This window comes from Mobula hypostoma, chromosome 12, assembly GCF_963921235.1.
Source record: "Mobula hypostoma chromosome 12, sMobHyp1.1, whole genome shotgun sequence".
Taxonomy (NCBI): Eukaryota; Metazoa; Chordata; class Chondrichthyes; order Myliobatiformes; family Myliobatidae; genus Mobula; species Mobula hypostoma.
The window spans coordinates 15102619-15121746 of record NC_086108.1 but is presented as its reverse complement, the minus strand read 5'-3'; the positions used below and the strand labels follow the sequence as shown (position 1 = coordinate 15121746).

The 19128-nt window shown below is 44.9% G+C and overlaps 1 protein-coding gene across 6 annotated transcripts in view; it reads right to left on the bottom strand.

Annotated features, from left to right (window-relative positions):
• Nucleotides 1-19128, bottom strand: part of LOC134354623 (roquin-1-like) — a 174185-nt gene that overhangs the window by 70491 nt on the left and 84566 nt on the right. For 5 of the 6 annotated variants that reach the window (XM_063063641.1, XM_063063640.1, XM_063063639.1 and 2 more), the window contains 3 exons: nucleotides 12965-13077; nucleotides 4948-5247; nucleotides 2547-2770 (listed from right to left, as the gene is read on the bottom strand). In XM_063063641.1, the coding sequence (XP_062919711.1) occupies nucleotides 2547-2770; nucleotides 4948-5247; nucleotides 12965-13077 (637 nt within the window). The remainder of the gene's footprint in view (nucleotides 1-2546; nucleotides 2771-4947; nucleotides 5248-12964; nucleotides 13078-19128) is intronic. The other variant, XM_063063644.1, reaches the window with a different exon arrangement.

Here is a 19128-nt window from a genome sequence, read left to right as displayed (position 1 = left end):
TTTCCAAAACTGCTTCAGTGTCATCTGCTGCAGCAATAGCCGGAGCAAAAGTCCTCCTTAGGTAGTAGGCCTTAAATGCAGAAATAACCCCTTCCTCCATTGACTGTATTAAAGAGGTGTTTGGTGGGAGGAACACCACTTTGATGTTGGGGTGGAGTTCACCAATGAAACGGGGGGTGGGGGGGGGTGTCCTGGAGCATTATCGACAATTAGCAAAATCTTGAAAGGTATGCCTTCTTCTAAGCAGTTTTTCTCTATTTCACTGCTATAGCAGTTTAGAAGGAAATCCTGAAACAGCGTTTGTGTCATCCAGGACTTTTTATTGCTCCTATAATACACAGGTAGTGTGTACTTATTGATGTTCTTGAAAGCCCTGGGGTTTTCACAATGCCAAATAACAAATGGCTTTAACTTGTAGCCAGCAACATTGCCTCCTAACAACACTGTCACTCTGTCCTTAAAGCCTGGCATTGACTTGGCCTCCTTATGGATGAAGGTCCTTTCAGGCATTCGCTTCCAGAATAAGGAGGTTTCGTCCACACTAAAAATTTGCCGGGGCAAATAACCTCCCTCTACAATTAGCTTATCTAGGGTTTCAACAAATTCTTCTGCTGCCTTCGCATCAGCACTCGCAGACTCACCACTAACTTTCACATTATGCAGTGAAGAACATTGCTTGAAGCGCTTGAATCACCCAGAGCTAGCACTAAACTCGATACCGTAGTCTGGGCCTGCTTTTTCTTTAAGCATTTCGAACAAGCTCCGTGCCTTAGCAGTGATGGTCAACGTGCTGAGAGGGATTCTCTTTTGTGTTTGGTCCTCAATCCATGTCATTAGCAATTTCTCCATATCCGATATAGGTCCCCCTTGCATTTTCGTGAGCCTTGTAGTTTTCAGTGAAGCCGATCCTTTAACAGCTTCGAGAATTTTTTCTTTGTTTTTCAGGATTGTTGTGATTGTTGAGTGTGACATGCCTAAATCCCGAGCACTAGCATTCAATAGTTTTCCACCTTCATATTGTTTAATAACCTTTTGTTTCACTTCCAAATCAATACTCTTCCTTTGCTTCTTGCTGCTGCTATCACTAGGAGTGGTTTTGCTGCATTTGGAAGCCATGATGCACCTCACGGTAAAATTTTCGAAAGAAAATTAAACAGCGAGATAACTCATGAGACGCGCAATACATGAGATTGGTTACGTCAGCTACGTCATGTTCTCCAACGGGACTGCGGACGTATATGCGATTGGATGTTGTCCGAATGGACGTTAAGCGGCACACACTTGTATATTCAAAGGATCAATGGATTTAGAGACACAGTGTGCTGGGGATATGGTATTAGTGTGGAAAAGTGTGTAGAGGTTGAGGATCAGTCTGATCTTACTGAATGGCAGAACAGGTATGAGGGGCTAATTGGCCTAGCCATGATTGGAAACAACTTAGTCAGAATAAACTAGCCATTCAAGGGGAGGGCCTCCCTCTTCCTCTGTGCATCCCTGACTACTTCCTTTCTTGATTCTGCTCAGAATGATAAATTGATGCCCCACCTGGTGGCCACACACTATAAAAGCAGAAAGTAAGAAGGGGTCAAGAAAGTAACAGGGCAAACAAGGCCTTCCACTAATACCCCTCCACTGTCAGTTCCCACAACATCAGTCCAGTCACTTGTCACTGCCAGATTGACAGAAATGCAAGAAGCTGCAAAGAGAGGTAGACTGAGGCCAATATATCACCGATGCTGATTCTAGAAAGCAACCTCTATCATCAAAGATGCCCACCATCCAGGTAAAGCAATCTTCTCATAGCTATCATCAGGAAGGAGGTACAGAAGCTCTAAGTCCCACACCACCAGATTCAAGAACAGGTACTTCCCTTCAGTCAGTTGGTTCTTGAACCAACATGTAGTACCTTAATCTCTAGCTCAGTATAGAAACACTATCATCACTTTACCCTACAATGGACTTTTTAAATGTTCTAATTGTGTTCTTTTTTTGGGATAATTTATGTTTAATTTATTCCCTTCTTGTGAATGCTGTGGCTCAAATGCTCTGTGCCTATAATCCTACTTTAAGTTTTCCACTGCACCCGTGCATTCATGTACTTGTGACAATACACTCCACTTTGATTTCTTACTTTTACTTTGAGGTTGACCATGTCCCCTGAATCCACTGATTTTGGTGGCAGCACCTTTGATCATTTTTAATCACTCTGCCTTCCCTTCCCTACATAAACTCTGGTTCAGTAGTTCATCAATACATTAGGATGGTTGAAGTAGTTTGACTAGAGGTATAGCAGTAATTTAGAGTGTTGTGTTTCTGAGGGAGAGTGCAGCAGGCAAATCCCATAGCAATTAGGCACTCTAAATTGTTGCTATGCCTGCAGTCAACTGGAGGCATAGCAGTACTCCATTTGCTTGCTGCACTCTCCTAACAAATAGTCATCTTGCTTTCTCCTGCTGCCCTCTAATGGTTGTTCTCAGCTCTATCTGCTACCACTTCTGTGCCCTGTGGTATGACGCAGCCCAACTGTTCACAAATAGACGGCTTACTTGGCGGATACTGCGGTGGCTCATAGGAAGCAGCTGAGCTCCTTGGGTCCTGGTAGTACATGTCGGGCTGCTGGCTCGGGGTGTACATTTGTGATCCCCGTGGTACCATCTGGATCTGCTTGGAGACTGGCATGGGTGGCATCTCGGCACTTATTCGCGGTGGCACGGAGAGGGCACTGATTTGCACCGCACCAAGGGAGCTCTTCTGTGGCAATTCAATCCTGCTGAGATACAGGGAAGGAAAGGATTAGCTTGAAGCAATGCGGGGAGCTTCACATACCCAGAGAAGAAGAAGGACAAGAACAGGAGTAGCCCATCCAGTTCCTTAAGCAAAGAAGCTGAAGCCAAATACACGCATGACTGTATACTGTTTGAATCCTGTTTCCACATGCAACTTTGGCATCAGGATCTGGCAGATGGGGAACGTTGACATTCAGCATGTCTTGTGGGGAGCAACAATCCGCAGGAAGAACTCAGCAGCTCAAGCAGCATCTGAGAGCAGAGGTTGTTGATGCTTCTGATGTAGGGTTGTTGTAATGTAGGAAACACAGCCCAAAGCAAGGAGAAAACCACCAGATACTGCTGGTTGATAAATAAATATTGATCAGGACACCCACACTCTTCTAATTAATACTTAGGGACCCAATGGCGTGAAAAGCTGTGGGGAAAGCTTTCCCTGTGCATTGACTTTTATACATAGCAGCACTACTCTCAGAAATAATACTTGCTGATCAATGACATTTACCCAATAATTTACTATGGTGGGATTTCGCCTTTGGTCACCACCAACCCAGAATCTTAAAACTGCACATCACTAGAACAGGCCCTTCAGCCCACCTCATCAATACTAACCAATTTCATTTGCCATTTTTAGACCTGTCTCCTTAGGCTAACAGGGTGGATAAAGAGGGAAACTACTTCCTCTGGTTGCAAATCAAGAGCTATCATGTTTTAATATTCCAACAAAGGCAGCACCTTCACTGACACATGGTACCTGGAAGTATTTCCTTTTTTTTGGCAGAAGGTGCACTGATAATCTGGAACCCTATTTCTGCAAAGAGCTGTAGAAGCTGAGTTACTTAAAAATGACAGTGGATTTTTGTTAGGCACATGAAGTGGAAGCAAGGCAGGTGTTTGGATAGAGAATAGCGCAGCAAAGATCTAACGGAACGGGGAAGTAGGGTGGAGGGGGAGGCTGCTTTATTTTTCATTGTTTGGAATGTGGGCACTTCTGACAAGGCCAGCACTTACCGCCAATGGGGCGTGGTTGTGAACCAGCTTCTAAAAATCATGCCATCCCCACACACATGCTGCTCATGTTCTGCTTAGTGGCAGAGAAAGGTGTTGTTGAAGTGGTCTGCAACTACAGTGCACTTTGTAGATGGTCCACAGTCTAGTCACTGGAGGCGGGAAGGAATGGTTCAGGTGGTTTTCCTCACTTAGATACCGTTTATGTTTGTCTCAGTCATCAGGCTAATGAACCCAACAGACTTTTCCCTGATTTGTTTCTTTAGTTAAAGGATTCAGGTTCTGAAGAAATGTATAGAACTGAAAAAGTTAGTTCTCATTTATTTCTCTAGATACATATGCTGTTGGACCTGCTGAATATTTCTATATTCTATTTGTTTTATATATCCATCCTTTGTTTTTGAATTAAGTGTGCAGGATTCATCCATGTTCATTATTCACGTGATTCAGATGGGTTATCTGAGAGTATTCTTGTCACAGCATTGGGAAATGCTAGGCAGATAGGATTCAAGCATTTAAATGGAGGTTGAACACAAACAGGGGCATGAGAATGGTTGGGAGCAGGTAAGTAGAATGTGGTGAGACAGATGGAACACTCAGCACAGACCAGTTGCATGGGATACGTCTCTGCTTGTCATAGATTCTAGGTAATACCATAACGATCACAAAACACAAGATGAGCAAGATGAGCTTAAACCTCAAACAACACTGAAAACATTTGGTATGTTTGCAGAACACAAATTGGCTTGTTGGGCTTTCCCACATTGCCATTGTAGGAATGGCAATACTTCATCTGCACTCTGAAGGCTGTTTACATCTGGACTGACGGAAGACATGAAACAGATCATAAAAATACAAGCTTCTCCATGCTCAATGCTTCAAACACCCCAGCACTGCGAGTGAATGTTCCAGTAAGCTGCTGAAAGCTGAGGGAACTCCTGCAGAGAGAGCAGGCAATGGGTGAATGGGTGATCCACTGGGGAAAGGGGCCTCCAGACAAAGTGGTCTTGTGCAGCAGGCTATTGGTGAATTGACTCTCAGAGCAGTCGAGGAGATTCCCACCCACCAGGTGACTAGGGAAGCTGACAGCTCTTGGGCTTTTATTGGGCTGATGTTAAATGCACCTTACTGTGAGGATAAAGAGTTTTCTTACGAGTCTGGTGGAGATCCTGACACCGATCCCGGCGCACTCATACTCATGTCGCCCATCTTGCCTGGCTTCACTGCAATGTCATAGGTGCAGTCCGTCCCACGGGATATCAGCTGTGCAATGCTGTTGCTCGTGACTACCATGCCGTTTTGAATGGACACGGGCTTCGTGCCGGCTTCCAAGGAGCCCTCGTCAGACAAGCTGTTGGACGTGACTGACATCACCCCTCCCACCTTGCTGAGTTGGGTGAGGGATTGGCTGAGAGGCCGCCCGGCTGCTAACCGCTTGTTCCTCATGCGAAATCTGGAAGGGAGAGACATCATCAAGAGATCAAACAGGTCAGCCAGAGTCACAGCTGGTCTGAGGAGTGCTGATGGTTCTTATCGCTGGGGACTGGAAATTTAGTGCCCCTGAAAACTTCACATTACACCTGAAATAATCTTGGCTGTGCAATATGAGGAAATGATTGTTACTCTAGTGTTAAGCCACATCTTTTGCTTTGCTACATTTTAGATTTTTTACAACGTAAACAGTTGATTCACTTGAAGTTAAGAGCCACCTAGCCAGACAAGGGAGAGTCTGAAGTTGCTGACTACACTGACAAGGCTTTATGTTGAAAAGCTCATTGTGTGTGGTGGACAAAGACAGGAGTGCAGAGGCAGGGTATTCAGTCCCAAGATGGGGTGTGATGAAAGTGGCTGGAATATGGCCAGCTCAAATTGTCAAATTTTCTTTGTGTTGGAATCAGTCACCAAGGAGTGTGGTCCACAGGTGATGTGGCAACAGGCTGCAGCAATTAGATTGCTCTTAATGAAATGATAGCATGTTCCTGTTGGAAACTACGAGCAGTGACTTCATTAGGAGCACTCTGAGAACTGTCAGCACTAAGGTAGTAGTCTGAAATTCCACTGAACTGGCAAGCTGTCCAAGCTCATCACCGAGCAAAGCCCACCCCACCACTGAGCACATTTACTTGGAACCCTGTCAGAAGAAAGCAGCATCCATCATGAAGGATTCCCACCATCCAGGCCATGCTCTCCTCTTCTCCTACACTCGGGCAAGAGGTACAGAAGCCTTAGGGTCCACACCACCAGGTTCAGCAGAAGTGACGACCCAACAATCATCAGGCTCCTGAACTAGTGTGGATAACTTCACTCACGACAACTCAACAAAACACAACCTTCAGACTCGCTCTCAAGCATTTTTTTACAACTCATGTTCTGAGTATGCTTTATGTGCACAATTTGTCTTCTTTTGCACATTGGTTGTTTGTCAATCTTTGCTTATACAGAATTTTTCATAAATTCTACTATATTCCTTTATTTCCTGTGAATGCCTGCAAGAAAATGAATCTCAAGGGAGTATATGGTAACATATGTACTTCAATAATAAATTTTACTTTGATTTCAAGTTCATAGGCCCAGCCCTGTGGCCCTTCCTGGCATCTGCCCTGATCTGCGCCCCTCCCCGAGTACAGGCACCTGCCCTGACCTGCACCCCTCCCCGAGTACAGGTCCCTGCCCTGACTTGCGCCCTCCCCGAGTACAGGCACTTGCCCTGACCTGCGCCCCTCCCCGAGTACAGGCTCTTGCCCTGACCTGCACCCCTCCCCGAGTACAGGCACCTGCCCTGACCTGCGCCCCTCCCCGAGTACAGGCTCCTGCTCTGACCTGCGCCCCTCCCCGAGTACAGGTCCCTGCCCTGACCTGCGCCCTCCCCGAGTACAGGCTCCTGGCTCTGACCTGCGCCCCTCCGAGTACAGGCTCCCGCTCTGACCTGTACCCTTCCTCGAGTACAGGCTCCCGCCCTGACCTGTACAGTTCCCCGAGTACAGGCACCTGCCCTGACCCGCGCCCCTCCCCGAGTACAGGCCGCTGCCCTGACCTGTGCCCTTCCCCGAGTACAGGCTCCTGCCCTGATCTGCGCCCTCCCCGAGTACAGGCTCCTGCTCTGACCTGCACCCCTCCCCGAGTACAGGCTCCTGGCTCTGACCTGTGCCCCTTCCCCGAGTACAGGCTCCTGGCTCTGACCTGTGCCCCTTCCCCGAGTACAGGCTCCAGCCCTGACCTGTGCCCCTTCCTGGCTCCTGCCCTGCATCCCACTAGGGTTCAGGATCCTGTCATGACCTGTGCCCATGCCAGGCTAGTCTCCTGCCCTGTACTGTGCCCCTCCCGCATTTAGGCTCCTGACCTGAACTGTGCCACACCCCGGGTACATACTCAACCCCTGTCCTGTGCCTTCCTTTGGGAACAGGCTCTTGCCCTGACCTGTGACCCTCCCTTTGGGAACAGGATCCTGCCCTGACCTGTGACCCTCCCTTTGGGAACAGGATCCTGCCCTGACCTGTGACCCTCCCTTTGGGAACAGGATCCTGCCCTGACCTGTGACCCTCCCCAGGTACAGGATCCTGCCCTGATCTGTGACCCTCCCCAGGTACAATATTCTGCCCTGACCTGTGACCCTCCCCAGGTACAGGATCCTGCCCTGAGCTGTGACCCTCCCCAGGTACAGGATCCTGCCCTGACCTTGTGACCCACCCCAGGTACAGGATCCTGCCCTGACCTGTGACCCTGCCCAGGTACAGGATCCTGCCCTGACCTGTGACCCTCCCCAGGTACAATATTCTGCCCTGACCTGTGACCCTCCCCAGGTACAGGATCCTGCCCTGACCTGTGACCTCCCCAGGTACAGGATCCTGCCCTGACCTGTGACCCTCCCCAGGTACAGGATCCTGCCCTGACCTGTGACCCTCTCTGGTTCCTGCCTTAGAAATGACTTTGTTCTTGCACTTCTGTTCAGCAGTTATGCATCTGACAGCAATGGGCTTGCTGGATGTGCCAGGGGAACACTTGCCCAACATGGGAACTGGAAAATCTATCTCCCAAGGCGAAGCACCAAGCTCTTGCACTGTTATTATAGATAAAAGCCAGGCTTCCTGAAAGGAAATGCAAGTTTTTGAGCAAAGATCTATGCCATTGGATCTGGGGTGAGCTGCCCGAGATACAGTTTTATTTGTCTTGGTAAAAAACTATGAGAAACACTTCTACTAGGATTGAGAATGGGATTACGACGTTAGAGGGTGTAAGTTATAGAGAGGTTGAAAACTCAAGTGTTTTTTTTTCTGGAGCAATGGAGGATGAGGCAAAACTTGGTAGATGTTTTGAAAATTATGATAAGCATACATAGGGTAGATAATCAAGAGTCTTTTACCCAGGTTAGAAACTTCAAATATTAGAGGATATGCATTTAAGGTAAGAGAATGTTTATGGAAGATGTGCACACAATAGTGAGGGATGAGTGCCTGGAATATGTTCCTGGGGTGGTGGTGGTAGAAGCAGATACAACACTGGTGTTTAAGAGGCTGTTTACATAGACATACGAGAATGGAGGGATACAGGCAGAACAGAGTTAGTTTAATTTGACATTGTGTTTGGCACAGATATTGTGAGCTGAAGGGCCCGATTCAGTCCTGTACTGTTCTATGTACTCCTGTGAGTAGTCATGGGGACATTCTCATCCATAACATGGAGGATATCAGCAGGATGGTATGTCACCCATCAGAACCACATGCCAAGAGCAGTAGTTGCTGGAGCCTATGGGTACAACAGCTGCCACAGCATCATTGATCAGTGTTGGGAATGTGTGGTAGTAGGATGGCTGGAGACAGGAAATTGTACTGTAACCTCCCAAAACACGAGCATGGGGTTGAAATATATAAGAAATAAATTCTTAGTGGATTTCAGCATTGGACACTGTAAGGTCTAGGATCTAAGGAACACATGATCATGAAGGAACCCCCTGCTAACAGGGCCAATGTGTAGGGATTATACTTTTGTTTCTTGCTTCAATGTCAAATCCTGGTATCAGAACATTTTGTTTACAATATTAGGAAGGGGTGTGGATTATTTGGGACACTGGACTACATCCCTAGCACATAGTTTCAGTACAAATATATTGAAATACTAAATCAAATTCAAAAATTTGAGAATTATTAGGAGTGGCATGGCAGATGATTACATATTGGCAAACACCCCATAATTTGCTAATGTCCTTCAAGGAGAGGGATGTTACACTCTTATGGGACTTTTGTGACTCCAGTCTTAGGTAATATTGGAGATTTATATCACCTCAAGAGTCATTCAGGCTGTTAGCTAGGGTTATAAAATCTGTGAATTACCTATCACCATACAACCACCAGCGGTATCTCTTTGACATTGTTCCACCTATTGTTTGAGCTGTAGCATGGATGAGACACTGGGTAAAATGTCCTTCATTCTACCCCACTAACAGTCCCAGGGGAGCTATAGCACGGGGTCCAAGTTCTAACAGTGATCTGTGAAACATCCTTGTTGGATTTGGGATCTAAACAGGATATGAAGTTTCAATGCAAGAGTTTCCCATTGCTCTATTCTGGGACTACACAGAAGGTTCTTAGGAAATTGAAAGGTCCGAAGGTAGATAAGTCACCTGGACCAGATGGTGAACATCCTAGAGATATGAAAAAGGTGTCTGAAGAAATTGTGGAGGCATTAGTAATGACCTTTCAAGAAACACTAGATTCTGGAATGGCTCCAGAAGATAGGAAAATTACAAATATCACTTCCCTCTTCAAGGGAGACAGACAGCAGAAAGGAAACTATAGGTCAGTAAGTCTGACCTCAGTGGTTGGGAAGACATTGGAGTCGATTATTAAGGATAAGGTCTCAGGGTACTTGGAGGCACATGGTAAAATAGGCCATAGTCAGCACAATTTCCTCAAGGAAATATCATGCCTGACAAATCTGTTGGAATTCTTTGAAGAAATAACAAGCAGGATAGACAAAGGAGAATTGCTTGATATTGTGTACTTGGATTTTCAGAAGGCCTTTGACAAGGTGCCATACATGTGGCTGCTTAACAAGCTACGAGACCATGGTACTACAAGAAAGATTCTAGCATGGATAAAGTAGTGGCTGATTGGCAGGAGGCAAAGAATGGGAATAACGAGAAGCTTTCCTGGCTGGCTGCTGGTGACTAGTAGTGTTCCACAGGGACCTGTGTTGGGACCGACTCTTTTTATGTTATATGTCAATGATGTTGCTGATGGAATTGGTGGCTTTGTTGCAACATTTGCAGACATAAAGATAGGTGGAGGGGCAGGTAGCTTTGAAGAAGTAGAGGGGCTACAGAGGGCAGACAGATTAGGAGAACAGGAAAAGAAATGGCAGATGGAATACAGTGTTGGGAAGTGTATGGTCATGCACTTCGGTAGAAGAAATGAAAGGGCTGACTATTTTCTAAATGGAGGGAAACTATAAAAAAAAAACCTGAAGAACAAAGGGACTTGGGAGTCCTTGTGCAGGATTCCCTAGAAGTTAATTTGCACTTTGAGTCTATGATGAAGACAACAAATGCAATGTAAGCATTCATTTGAAGAGGATTAGAATATAAAAGCAAGGATGTAATGTTGAGACTTTATAAAGCACTGGTGAGGCCTCACTTGTAGTACTGAGAGCAGGTTTGGGCCCCTTTTCTTAGAAAGGATGTGCTGAAACTGGAGAGGGTTCAAAGAAGGTTCACGAAAATGATTCCAGGATTGAACAACTTGTCATATGAAGAGTGTTTGATGACTCTGAGCCTGTATCTACAATTCAGAAGAGTGCGGGGTGACCTCATTGGAACCTATCGAATGGTGAAAGGCCTTGATAGGATGGAAGTAGAGAGGATGTTTGCTATGGTGAGGAGTCTAAGACCAGAGGACACAGCCTCAGAATAAGGGGCATCCTTTTAGAATGGAGATGAGGAGGAACTTCTTTAGCCAGAGAGTGGTGAACCTGTGGAATTTTTTGTCACAGGCAGTTGTGGAGGCCAAGTCTTTGTGTATATTTAAGCGTTCTTGATTGGTCAGGGTTCGAGGGATATAGGGAGAAGGTAGGAGATTGGGACTGAAAGGAAAATTGGATCTGCTATGATGAAATGGTGAATGATATCCTTGTCTCAATCTGGGTTATGGGACCTCATGTTCATGGCTCATCCAGAAGAATGATGACTGTTCACGCAGACAAGGCTTGGTGCTACAACCTCACTGGGTGTTGCTCAGATAAATGTGGACCCAGTTTGGGCCAGTGGGATAGGTGTCTTTCCATTGTGACCTGTGCTGAGTTGTGTGTGTTGCATTGCAAATGTGATGCTCAGAGGTGTGATTGCGAAATTATCTATTTCTCAACTCCAACCCTCTTGCCTTCCTACTTGCTGCTCCTGCTGTTATGATTCATGCAAAAGAACACTCAGGTGTACTCCACTCATTTGGATTCCTCTTACTGAAGTGTGTGACTTTGGGCAACCCATTTGCCAAGTTTTCACCTAATTCACTCAACCTATCTATGTTCTGTTGCAGAGTCTAAAAAAACCTAATCATGCTTGAATGCTAGAGCAGAGTCAATAGGCTGAATGGCTTAATTTTGCTCCTGTCTTATGGTCCTCAGAATGTCCTTGTCTAGATGTCTGAACCCAAAACATTGATTGCCCATTTCCCTCCAGAGATGCTGCTTGAGCTTGAGTTCCTGCAGTACTTTGTGTGTTGCTCCATATTCCAGCATCAGCAGTTTCCTGTATCACTAGTGTAAATAGCCAGTCTTTCTCTATCTGCAACATCTTCACAAATTTAAACACTTGAATCAATTTTACATTCAATTATATTTTAACATAGCTTTTGCAAGCTGCCTTTAAAACTCTTTTCATAAAATCATAAGACATAAGAGCAGAATTAGGCCATTCAGTCCATCGAGTCTGCTCTGGTAATCAATCATGTCTATTATTTTCCCACTCAATCCCATTCTCCTGTCTTCTCTCCATAAGCCTGAACATCATCCACAACACATCAGTCTCTGTCATATACTCCATGACATGGCCCCTCCATGCATATTTCACTAATCTCATTGTGATGGATCTAGGATGCAACTATCTGCATGGATAACGTGCCCAGTGCTTGGAATGGGGGTTGACCAAGTTTCTCCATAACCACCTGACAGTCCTATCTTGGTTTCTGTGAGGCAGCTGTGCAACATCCAGAGAATGTCTCTTTACATCATTCCGTGCTTCAGCAGCAAATGCAAATCTAACAAATCAGATGCTCTGTATGCTTTCATAACATTGCAAGAGATTAGGAAAGAAATTTCCCTCATTATGCCAGCTTACATCCGACTTGCATTGGTCTGTCCCACATTCTACCTCTACAAATAGCTGTGTGGGGCCTATTCCATGTCAATAGGCTGATAAAATTTTCACTGAATGTCATATTTTTATCCCCTTCATTCTCAAATCCTGTTGAATCTTGTTTCCCTGTCTAATAGCTAGTTGGTTACAGAAATAGTCAGAGTCATGATGCCTGAATTAGAAGCAGTGTCCCTGCACTACAAGAACACAGAACAGCACAGGCGCTTCAGCCCACTATGTCTGTGCTGACCATGATGTAAATCTAACCTAATCCTATCTGTCTGCACAGGGTCTACATCTCTCGATTCCCTGTTATATCTGCTTCCACCACCACCCATGGCAGCATGTTTTACGCACCTTCCACTCTTTGCTAGAGGAGAAAAGTCTTGTTTCACACATTGCCTTTAAATTTTCTCTCTCTCTTTCACACCTTAAAGCAGTGCCTTCTTGTATTGGACATTCCCATTCCCATCCTGGAAACACAAGGCTCTCATTTCTCAATACCATTTCTGCAGAACATTCAGTTGAGGTACTGTAGGTTATGGTTCCACAGTACAGCAGGGGGCTCATGTGTTCACTTAGGATATGGAAGCACCTACAAACTGGCAAGAGACTAAATGTAGGAATAAAACAGGGGCACAATCAATGGCACGATGTGGGACGTGGTACAAAGCAGGACAGTGGCTGTTAAATCAAACAACTGATAATCTGTGCAAAATAAGTCACTTCTCTAAAAAAAAGGGGAGATTCAACTTTCCCAGCAGGACTGTGCAGAGTCAGGTGACATGAAACACAAATGTCCGCAGTGAGCCTGTATAGCACTTACTTTTCGAGTTCATCCTGGGAATGGGCAAAAGTGCAGCTTGCTCCTCGAGGACAGCCTCCCCGCTGCCTCAGGTCTCGGCACATGCTTGTTTTGTACTTGCTGCTCTGTGCTGACTGCATTGTAAACAAAGAAAAGAGCAGACATTATACAGAAATACACAATGGCTGGCCATCCTTTGCTGGCTCATTTCTAACTCTACTCGGGGGAACACACACAAAATGCTGGACAGACTCAGCAGTCCAGGTAGCATCTATGGAAAAGAGTAAACAGTCAACGTTTCAGGCCGAGACCCTTCGTCAGGACTGGGAAAAAGATGGGAAGTCAGTTAGAGCAATAAATTGGAGGAGGGGAGGTCAGTGATAGGTGAAACCGGGAGACAGGGAGGAGGTGAAGTAAAGAGCTGGGAAGATGATTGGAGAAAGAGATAAAGGATTGGAGAAAGAGATAAAGGACTGGAGAAGGTGGAAGAGCACCAGAGGGAGATGATGGGCAGGTAAGGAGAAGGTGAGAAGGAGGAAATTTTGGAATGAAAAGCCTCATCCTGAGAGCAGATGCAGCAGAGGAATTGAGAGAAGGGGATGGCGTTTTACAAGTGATAGAGTGGGAAGAGGAATTGCCCAGGTAGCTGTGAGAATCAGCGGGTTCTCTGGGGAAAATAGTTACAGTGCTAAAACGCCTTACAATGATCCTCTGGTTAAATACACCTTTAGAAGAGGTAATGGGCCCTCTTTGTCACCCACAGTGCTGTCACTCACCTAAATGCCAGAGTTTGGGAGGGCAACAAAGAATGAAAACAGCTAAAGCACCTCTCGTCACTACTCTCTGCAAGCTCCCACTGCACAGCACCTGCCTGAGAAATTAGTTCAGGAATTTTCACTGTCAACTAGCTTGCCAACATTGACAACCTAGACTCAGACTTGGATGTGATCCCTGATAGGGGTGCTGGTGTCTGTGGATAAAAGCACCAACGTGCTCATAGCCATGGTGTTCTTGTCTTTTCTAGTCCAGGCTGACACTTTATTGCAATTTAAGCCACATTTTTGTCCGGAATAGAGAATAAGACAAAAAGTTTCTAATGGGATAAGAATTTAACTTCAGACAACATGGCGACAAAATTGAAAAGAAAGGTGGTGAATATAGGACTGAAGGCGTTATATCTGACTGCATGCACTATACAAAATAAGACAGATGATCTTGTAACAGTTTAGAAACTGCCAGGTGTGACATTGTGGGCATTGCAGGATTATGGCTGAAGGAAGATCACAGCTAGGAGCTTAACATCCAAGGTTACACATTATATTGAAAGGAGAGGCAGGTAGGCAAAGAGGGTGGGGTAGCTATGTTGATAAACAATGAAATCAAATCCTTATAAAAAAGTGGATCAGAAGCTGAAGTATCTTTGTGGGTAGAGTTAAGAAACTGCAGGGGTAAAAAGACTGATGGGAATTATACACAGGTCTCTGAAGTGAAAGACAGCATAAAAGAAAAAGAGAGAGCATACAATATAGCAAAAATTAGTGGGAAGCTAGAGGATTTGGAAGCTTTTACAAACTAAAGGAGGCAACTAAAAACCAATGAGGAGAGAAAAGATGAATATGAAGGTAAGCTAGTCAATAATATAAAAGATGATACCAAGTTTTTTAGATGTATAAAAAGTAGAAGAGAAGTAAGAATGGGCTTCAAATCCTGGAAAATGACACTCGAGAGGTAGTAACGGGGAAGAAAGAAATGACAAGATGAACTGAATAAGTGTTTTCTATCAGTCTCCACTATGGAAGACACTGGCCGAGGGATTCTTAATCCACCAGATGGATCAACTGCTGATTCAGAGAAGGCAAGAGGTGGGGGTCTGTGTTTCATGATAAACTCTTTGTAGTATTTGGATGTTGTGGTCTTTTATTCTCCTAACCTGGAACATCAAATGATTAAGTGCAGACCGTTCTACTTACTGAGAGTTCTGACCGCAGTTTACATATCACCAAAGGCAGATGCTAAGCAAGTACTTGAGGTATTGAGTAAAGCGATTAGCAACCAAGAAACAGCCTTTCAAATCATTGCCAGGGGCTTCAATCAGGCTTATTTGAAGAAATTTCTGCCCAATCATACTCAACAGATAACAGGGCCCCAATGCACTCGACCACTGTTATACCATGATTAGGAATGCCTACCATTTGATACCTAGACTTGCACTTTGGGAGATCTGATCATTTGCCTGTCCTCCTCTTACCTAGAAACATAGAATATAGGTGCAGGAGTAGGCCATTTGGCCCTTTGAGCCTGCACCACCATTCAGTATGATCATGGCTGATCATCCAACTCAGAATCCTGTACCAGCCTTCCTTCCATACCCCCTGATCCCTTTAGCCACAAGGGCCATATCTAACTCCCTCTTAAATATAGCCAATGAACTGGCCTCAACTGTTTCCTGTGGCAGAGAATTCCACAGATTCACCACTCTCTGTGTGAAGAAGTTTTTCCTCATCTCGGTCCTAAAAGGCTTCCCCTTTATCCTCAAACTGTGACCCCGCGTTCTGGACTTCCCCAACATCAGGAACAATCTTCCTGCATCTAGCCTGTCCAATCCCTTTAGGATTTTATACGTTTCAATAAGATCCCCCATCAATCTTCTAAATTCCAACGAGTATAAGCTTAGTTCATCCAGTCTTTCATCATATGAAAGTCCTGCCATCCCAGGAATCAATCTGGTGAACTTTCTTTGTACTCCCTCTATGGCAAAGATGTCTTTTCCTCAGATTAGGGGACCAAAACTGCACACAATACTCCAGGTGTGGTCTCACCAAGGCCTTGTACAACTGCAGTAGTACCTCCCTGCTCCTGTACTCTAATCCTCTTGCTATGAATGCCAGCATACCATTTGCCTTTTTCACCGCCTGCTGTACCTGCATGCCCACTTTCAATGACTGGTGTATAATGACACCCAGGTCTCGTTGCACCTCCCCTTTTCCTAATCGGCCACCATTCAGATAATAATCTGTTTTCCTGTTTTTGCCACCAAAGTGGATAACCTCACATTTATCCACATTAAATTGCATCTGCCATGAATCTGCCCACTCACCTAACCTATCCAAGTCGTCATGCATCCTCTTAGCATCCTCCTCACAGCTAACTGCTGCCCAGCTTCGTGTCATCTGCAAACTTGGAGATGCTGCATTTAATTCCCTCATCTAAGTCATTAATATATATTGTAAACAACTGGGGTCCCAGCACTGAGCCTTGCGGTACCCCACTAGTCACTGCCTGCCATTCTGAAAAGGTCCCGTTTATTCCCACTCTGCTTCCTGTTTGCCAACCAATTCTCTATCCACATCAATACTGTGTGCTTTAAGTTTGCACACTAATCTCCTGTGTGGGACCTTGTCAAAAGCCTTTCGAAAATCCAAATATACCACATCCACTGGTTCTCCCCTATCCACTCTACTAGTTACATCCTCAAAAAATTCTATGAGATTTGTCAGACATGATTTTCCTTTCAGAAATCCATGCTGACTTTGTCCAATGATTTCACCGCTTTCCAAATGTGCTGTTATCACATCTTTGATAACTGATTCTAGCATTTTCCCCACCACCGATGTTAGGCTAACCGGTCTATAATTCCCCGGTTTCTCTCTGCTTTTTTAAAAAGCGGGGTTACATTAGCCACTCTCTAATCCTCAGGAACCAGTCCAGAATCTAAAGAGTTTTGAAAAATTATCACTAATGCATCCACTATTTCTTGGGCTACTTCCTTAAGCACTCTGGGATGCAGACCATCTGGCCATGGGGATTTATCTGCCTTTAATCCCTTCAATTTACCTAACACCATTTCCCTACTAACATGTATTTCCCTCAGTTCCTCCATCTCACTGGACCCTCTGTCCCCTACTATTTCCGGAAGATACAGGCACAGGCTAAAGATCAGGGCTTCAGAGGTAACAACAACGAAGAGGAGGTTGCTGAAGGCAGAGGAGCAGCAGCTATGGGATTGCTTTGAGTTGGTGGACTGGGCCATGTTCAAAGACTAAAAGGATCTGAATGAACATGCCACAGTTGTCACTGACTTTATAAAGGTAGTCATGGACAAGTGTGTCTGCACAAAATCTTTCTAAGTCTTCTCCAACCAGAAGCCAAGAGATAGCAATTTGCTGCAGATCAGATCAGTGGCATTCAGGTCTGGCAACCAGGTAAAATACAAGGTCCAGGTGCATCCTCTGGAAAGCCATCTCATGTGCGAAATGACAATTCCAGACCAAACTTGAATCACAGAAGGATGCTCGATAGCTGAGGCAGGGCTTGAATGCCTGCCTCCTAAAAAGTGAAACCAAGCACTATAGGTGACAAAAGGTTTAGCTTCCAGATGGGCTCAATGCTTTTTATGCACACTTTGATCATCAAAACATGGAGGCACCTTCACAAATTCCCACAACCCCTGATGACCTGTGATTCCAGTCTCTGAGGCTGACATGAGAGCATCCTTCAGGAAAGTAAACCCACAAAAAGCAACTGGCCCAGATGGGCTACCTAGCTTTGTACTGACAACCTGTGCTAATCAACTGGCTTGAGCGTTCACTAATATCTTTAACGTCTCGCTTTGGCAGTCTGAAGTACCTACTTGCTTCAATTATACTTCAATTGCAAAAAGTGTGTGCTAACTTGCCTTATTGACTACTGTCCATTAGCATTTGCATGCACTGCAATGAAGTGTTTTGACAGGTTGGCAATAAAGCACATCAACTCCTGCCTGAGGAATGACTTGGATCCACTCCAATTTGCCTACTGTCACAAGTCAACAGCAGATTCTATCTCATTGGCTCTTCACTCAACCTTGGAACATCTGGATAGTGAAGATGAAAATACCAGGATGCTCTTCATTGACTATAGCTCTGCATTCAACACTATTATCCCCTCAAACCTAATAAATAATATCCAAGCTTCACTACTTCCTTGTGCAACTGAATCTTCAATTTCCCCACCTGCAGATCCCAGTCAGTTCGGATTGGCAACAACACCCCCTCCACAATCACCATCAGTACAGATGCACCCCAAAGGTTGTGTGTTTCACCTCCACCCCACACTCTACTTGCTTTACATTGATGAGTGTGAGGCAGTACAGCTCCAATGCCCTATTTAAGTTTGTTAATGACACTACTGTTGTGGACTGAATCAATAGTGGTGACGAATCAGTATATACGAGGGAGATTGAAAATCTGGCTGAGTCGTGTCACAAAAATAAACTCTCATTTAATGTCAGCAAAACCAAACAGCTGATTACTGACTACAGGAGGTGGAAACCAGAGGTCCATGAACCAGTCCTCAGAGGTGGAGAAGGTCAGCAACTTGAAATTCCTTGGCGTTATTATTTCAGAGGGTCTGGTCCTGGATCCAGCATGTAACTGCCATTACAAAGAAGGCACAGCAGCACTTCTTCTTTCTAGACATTTGCATAGATTTGGCAGGTCACCTAAAACTTTGACAAACTTCTATAGGTACAGCGTCTATGCTCCATTGGAAGTTTTCATGTTTCATTGTTCTACGACATTGAATCACAATGGATTTAATTTCACTTTTTTGACACTCATCAACTAAAAGACCATTCGTGTCAAAATGAAGAGATCTTTACAAAGTGATCTAAACTAATTAAAAATATAAACCACAAAATAATTGATTGCAAAAGTATTCATTCCCCCACTTTAATATGACACACTAGATCATCACTGGTGCAGCCAACTGGTTTCAGAAGTCCCATAATTCATTAAACGAAGATCACCATGTGTAGTCAAGGTGTTTCAATTGATTGCAGTAAAAATACACCTGGATCTGGAAGGTCCAACTGCTGAGTCAGTATCCTGGCAAAAACTACACCATGAAGACAAAAGCATATCCATGAAAAGCACAAGTCAGGAGATGGATACAAAAAGATTTCCAAGTCACTGAATATCCCTTTGAGTACAGTTTAGTCAATCATCAAGAAATGGAAAGAATATGGCACAGCTGTAAATCTGCCTAGAGGAGGCCATCCTCAAAAACGGAGTGACCGTGCAAGAAGGAAACTAGTGAGGGAGGCCACCAAGAGACCGATGAGAACTCTGGACAAGTTACAAGCCTCAGTGGCTGAGATGGGAGAGACAGCACATACAACAACTGCTGCCCTGGTGCTTCATCAATCC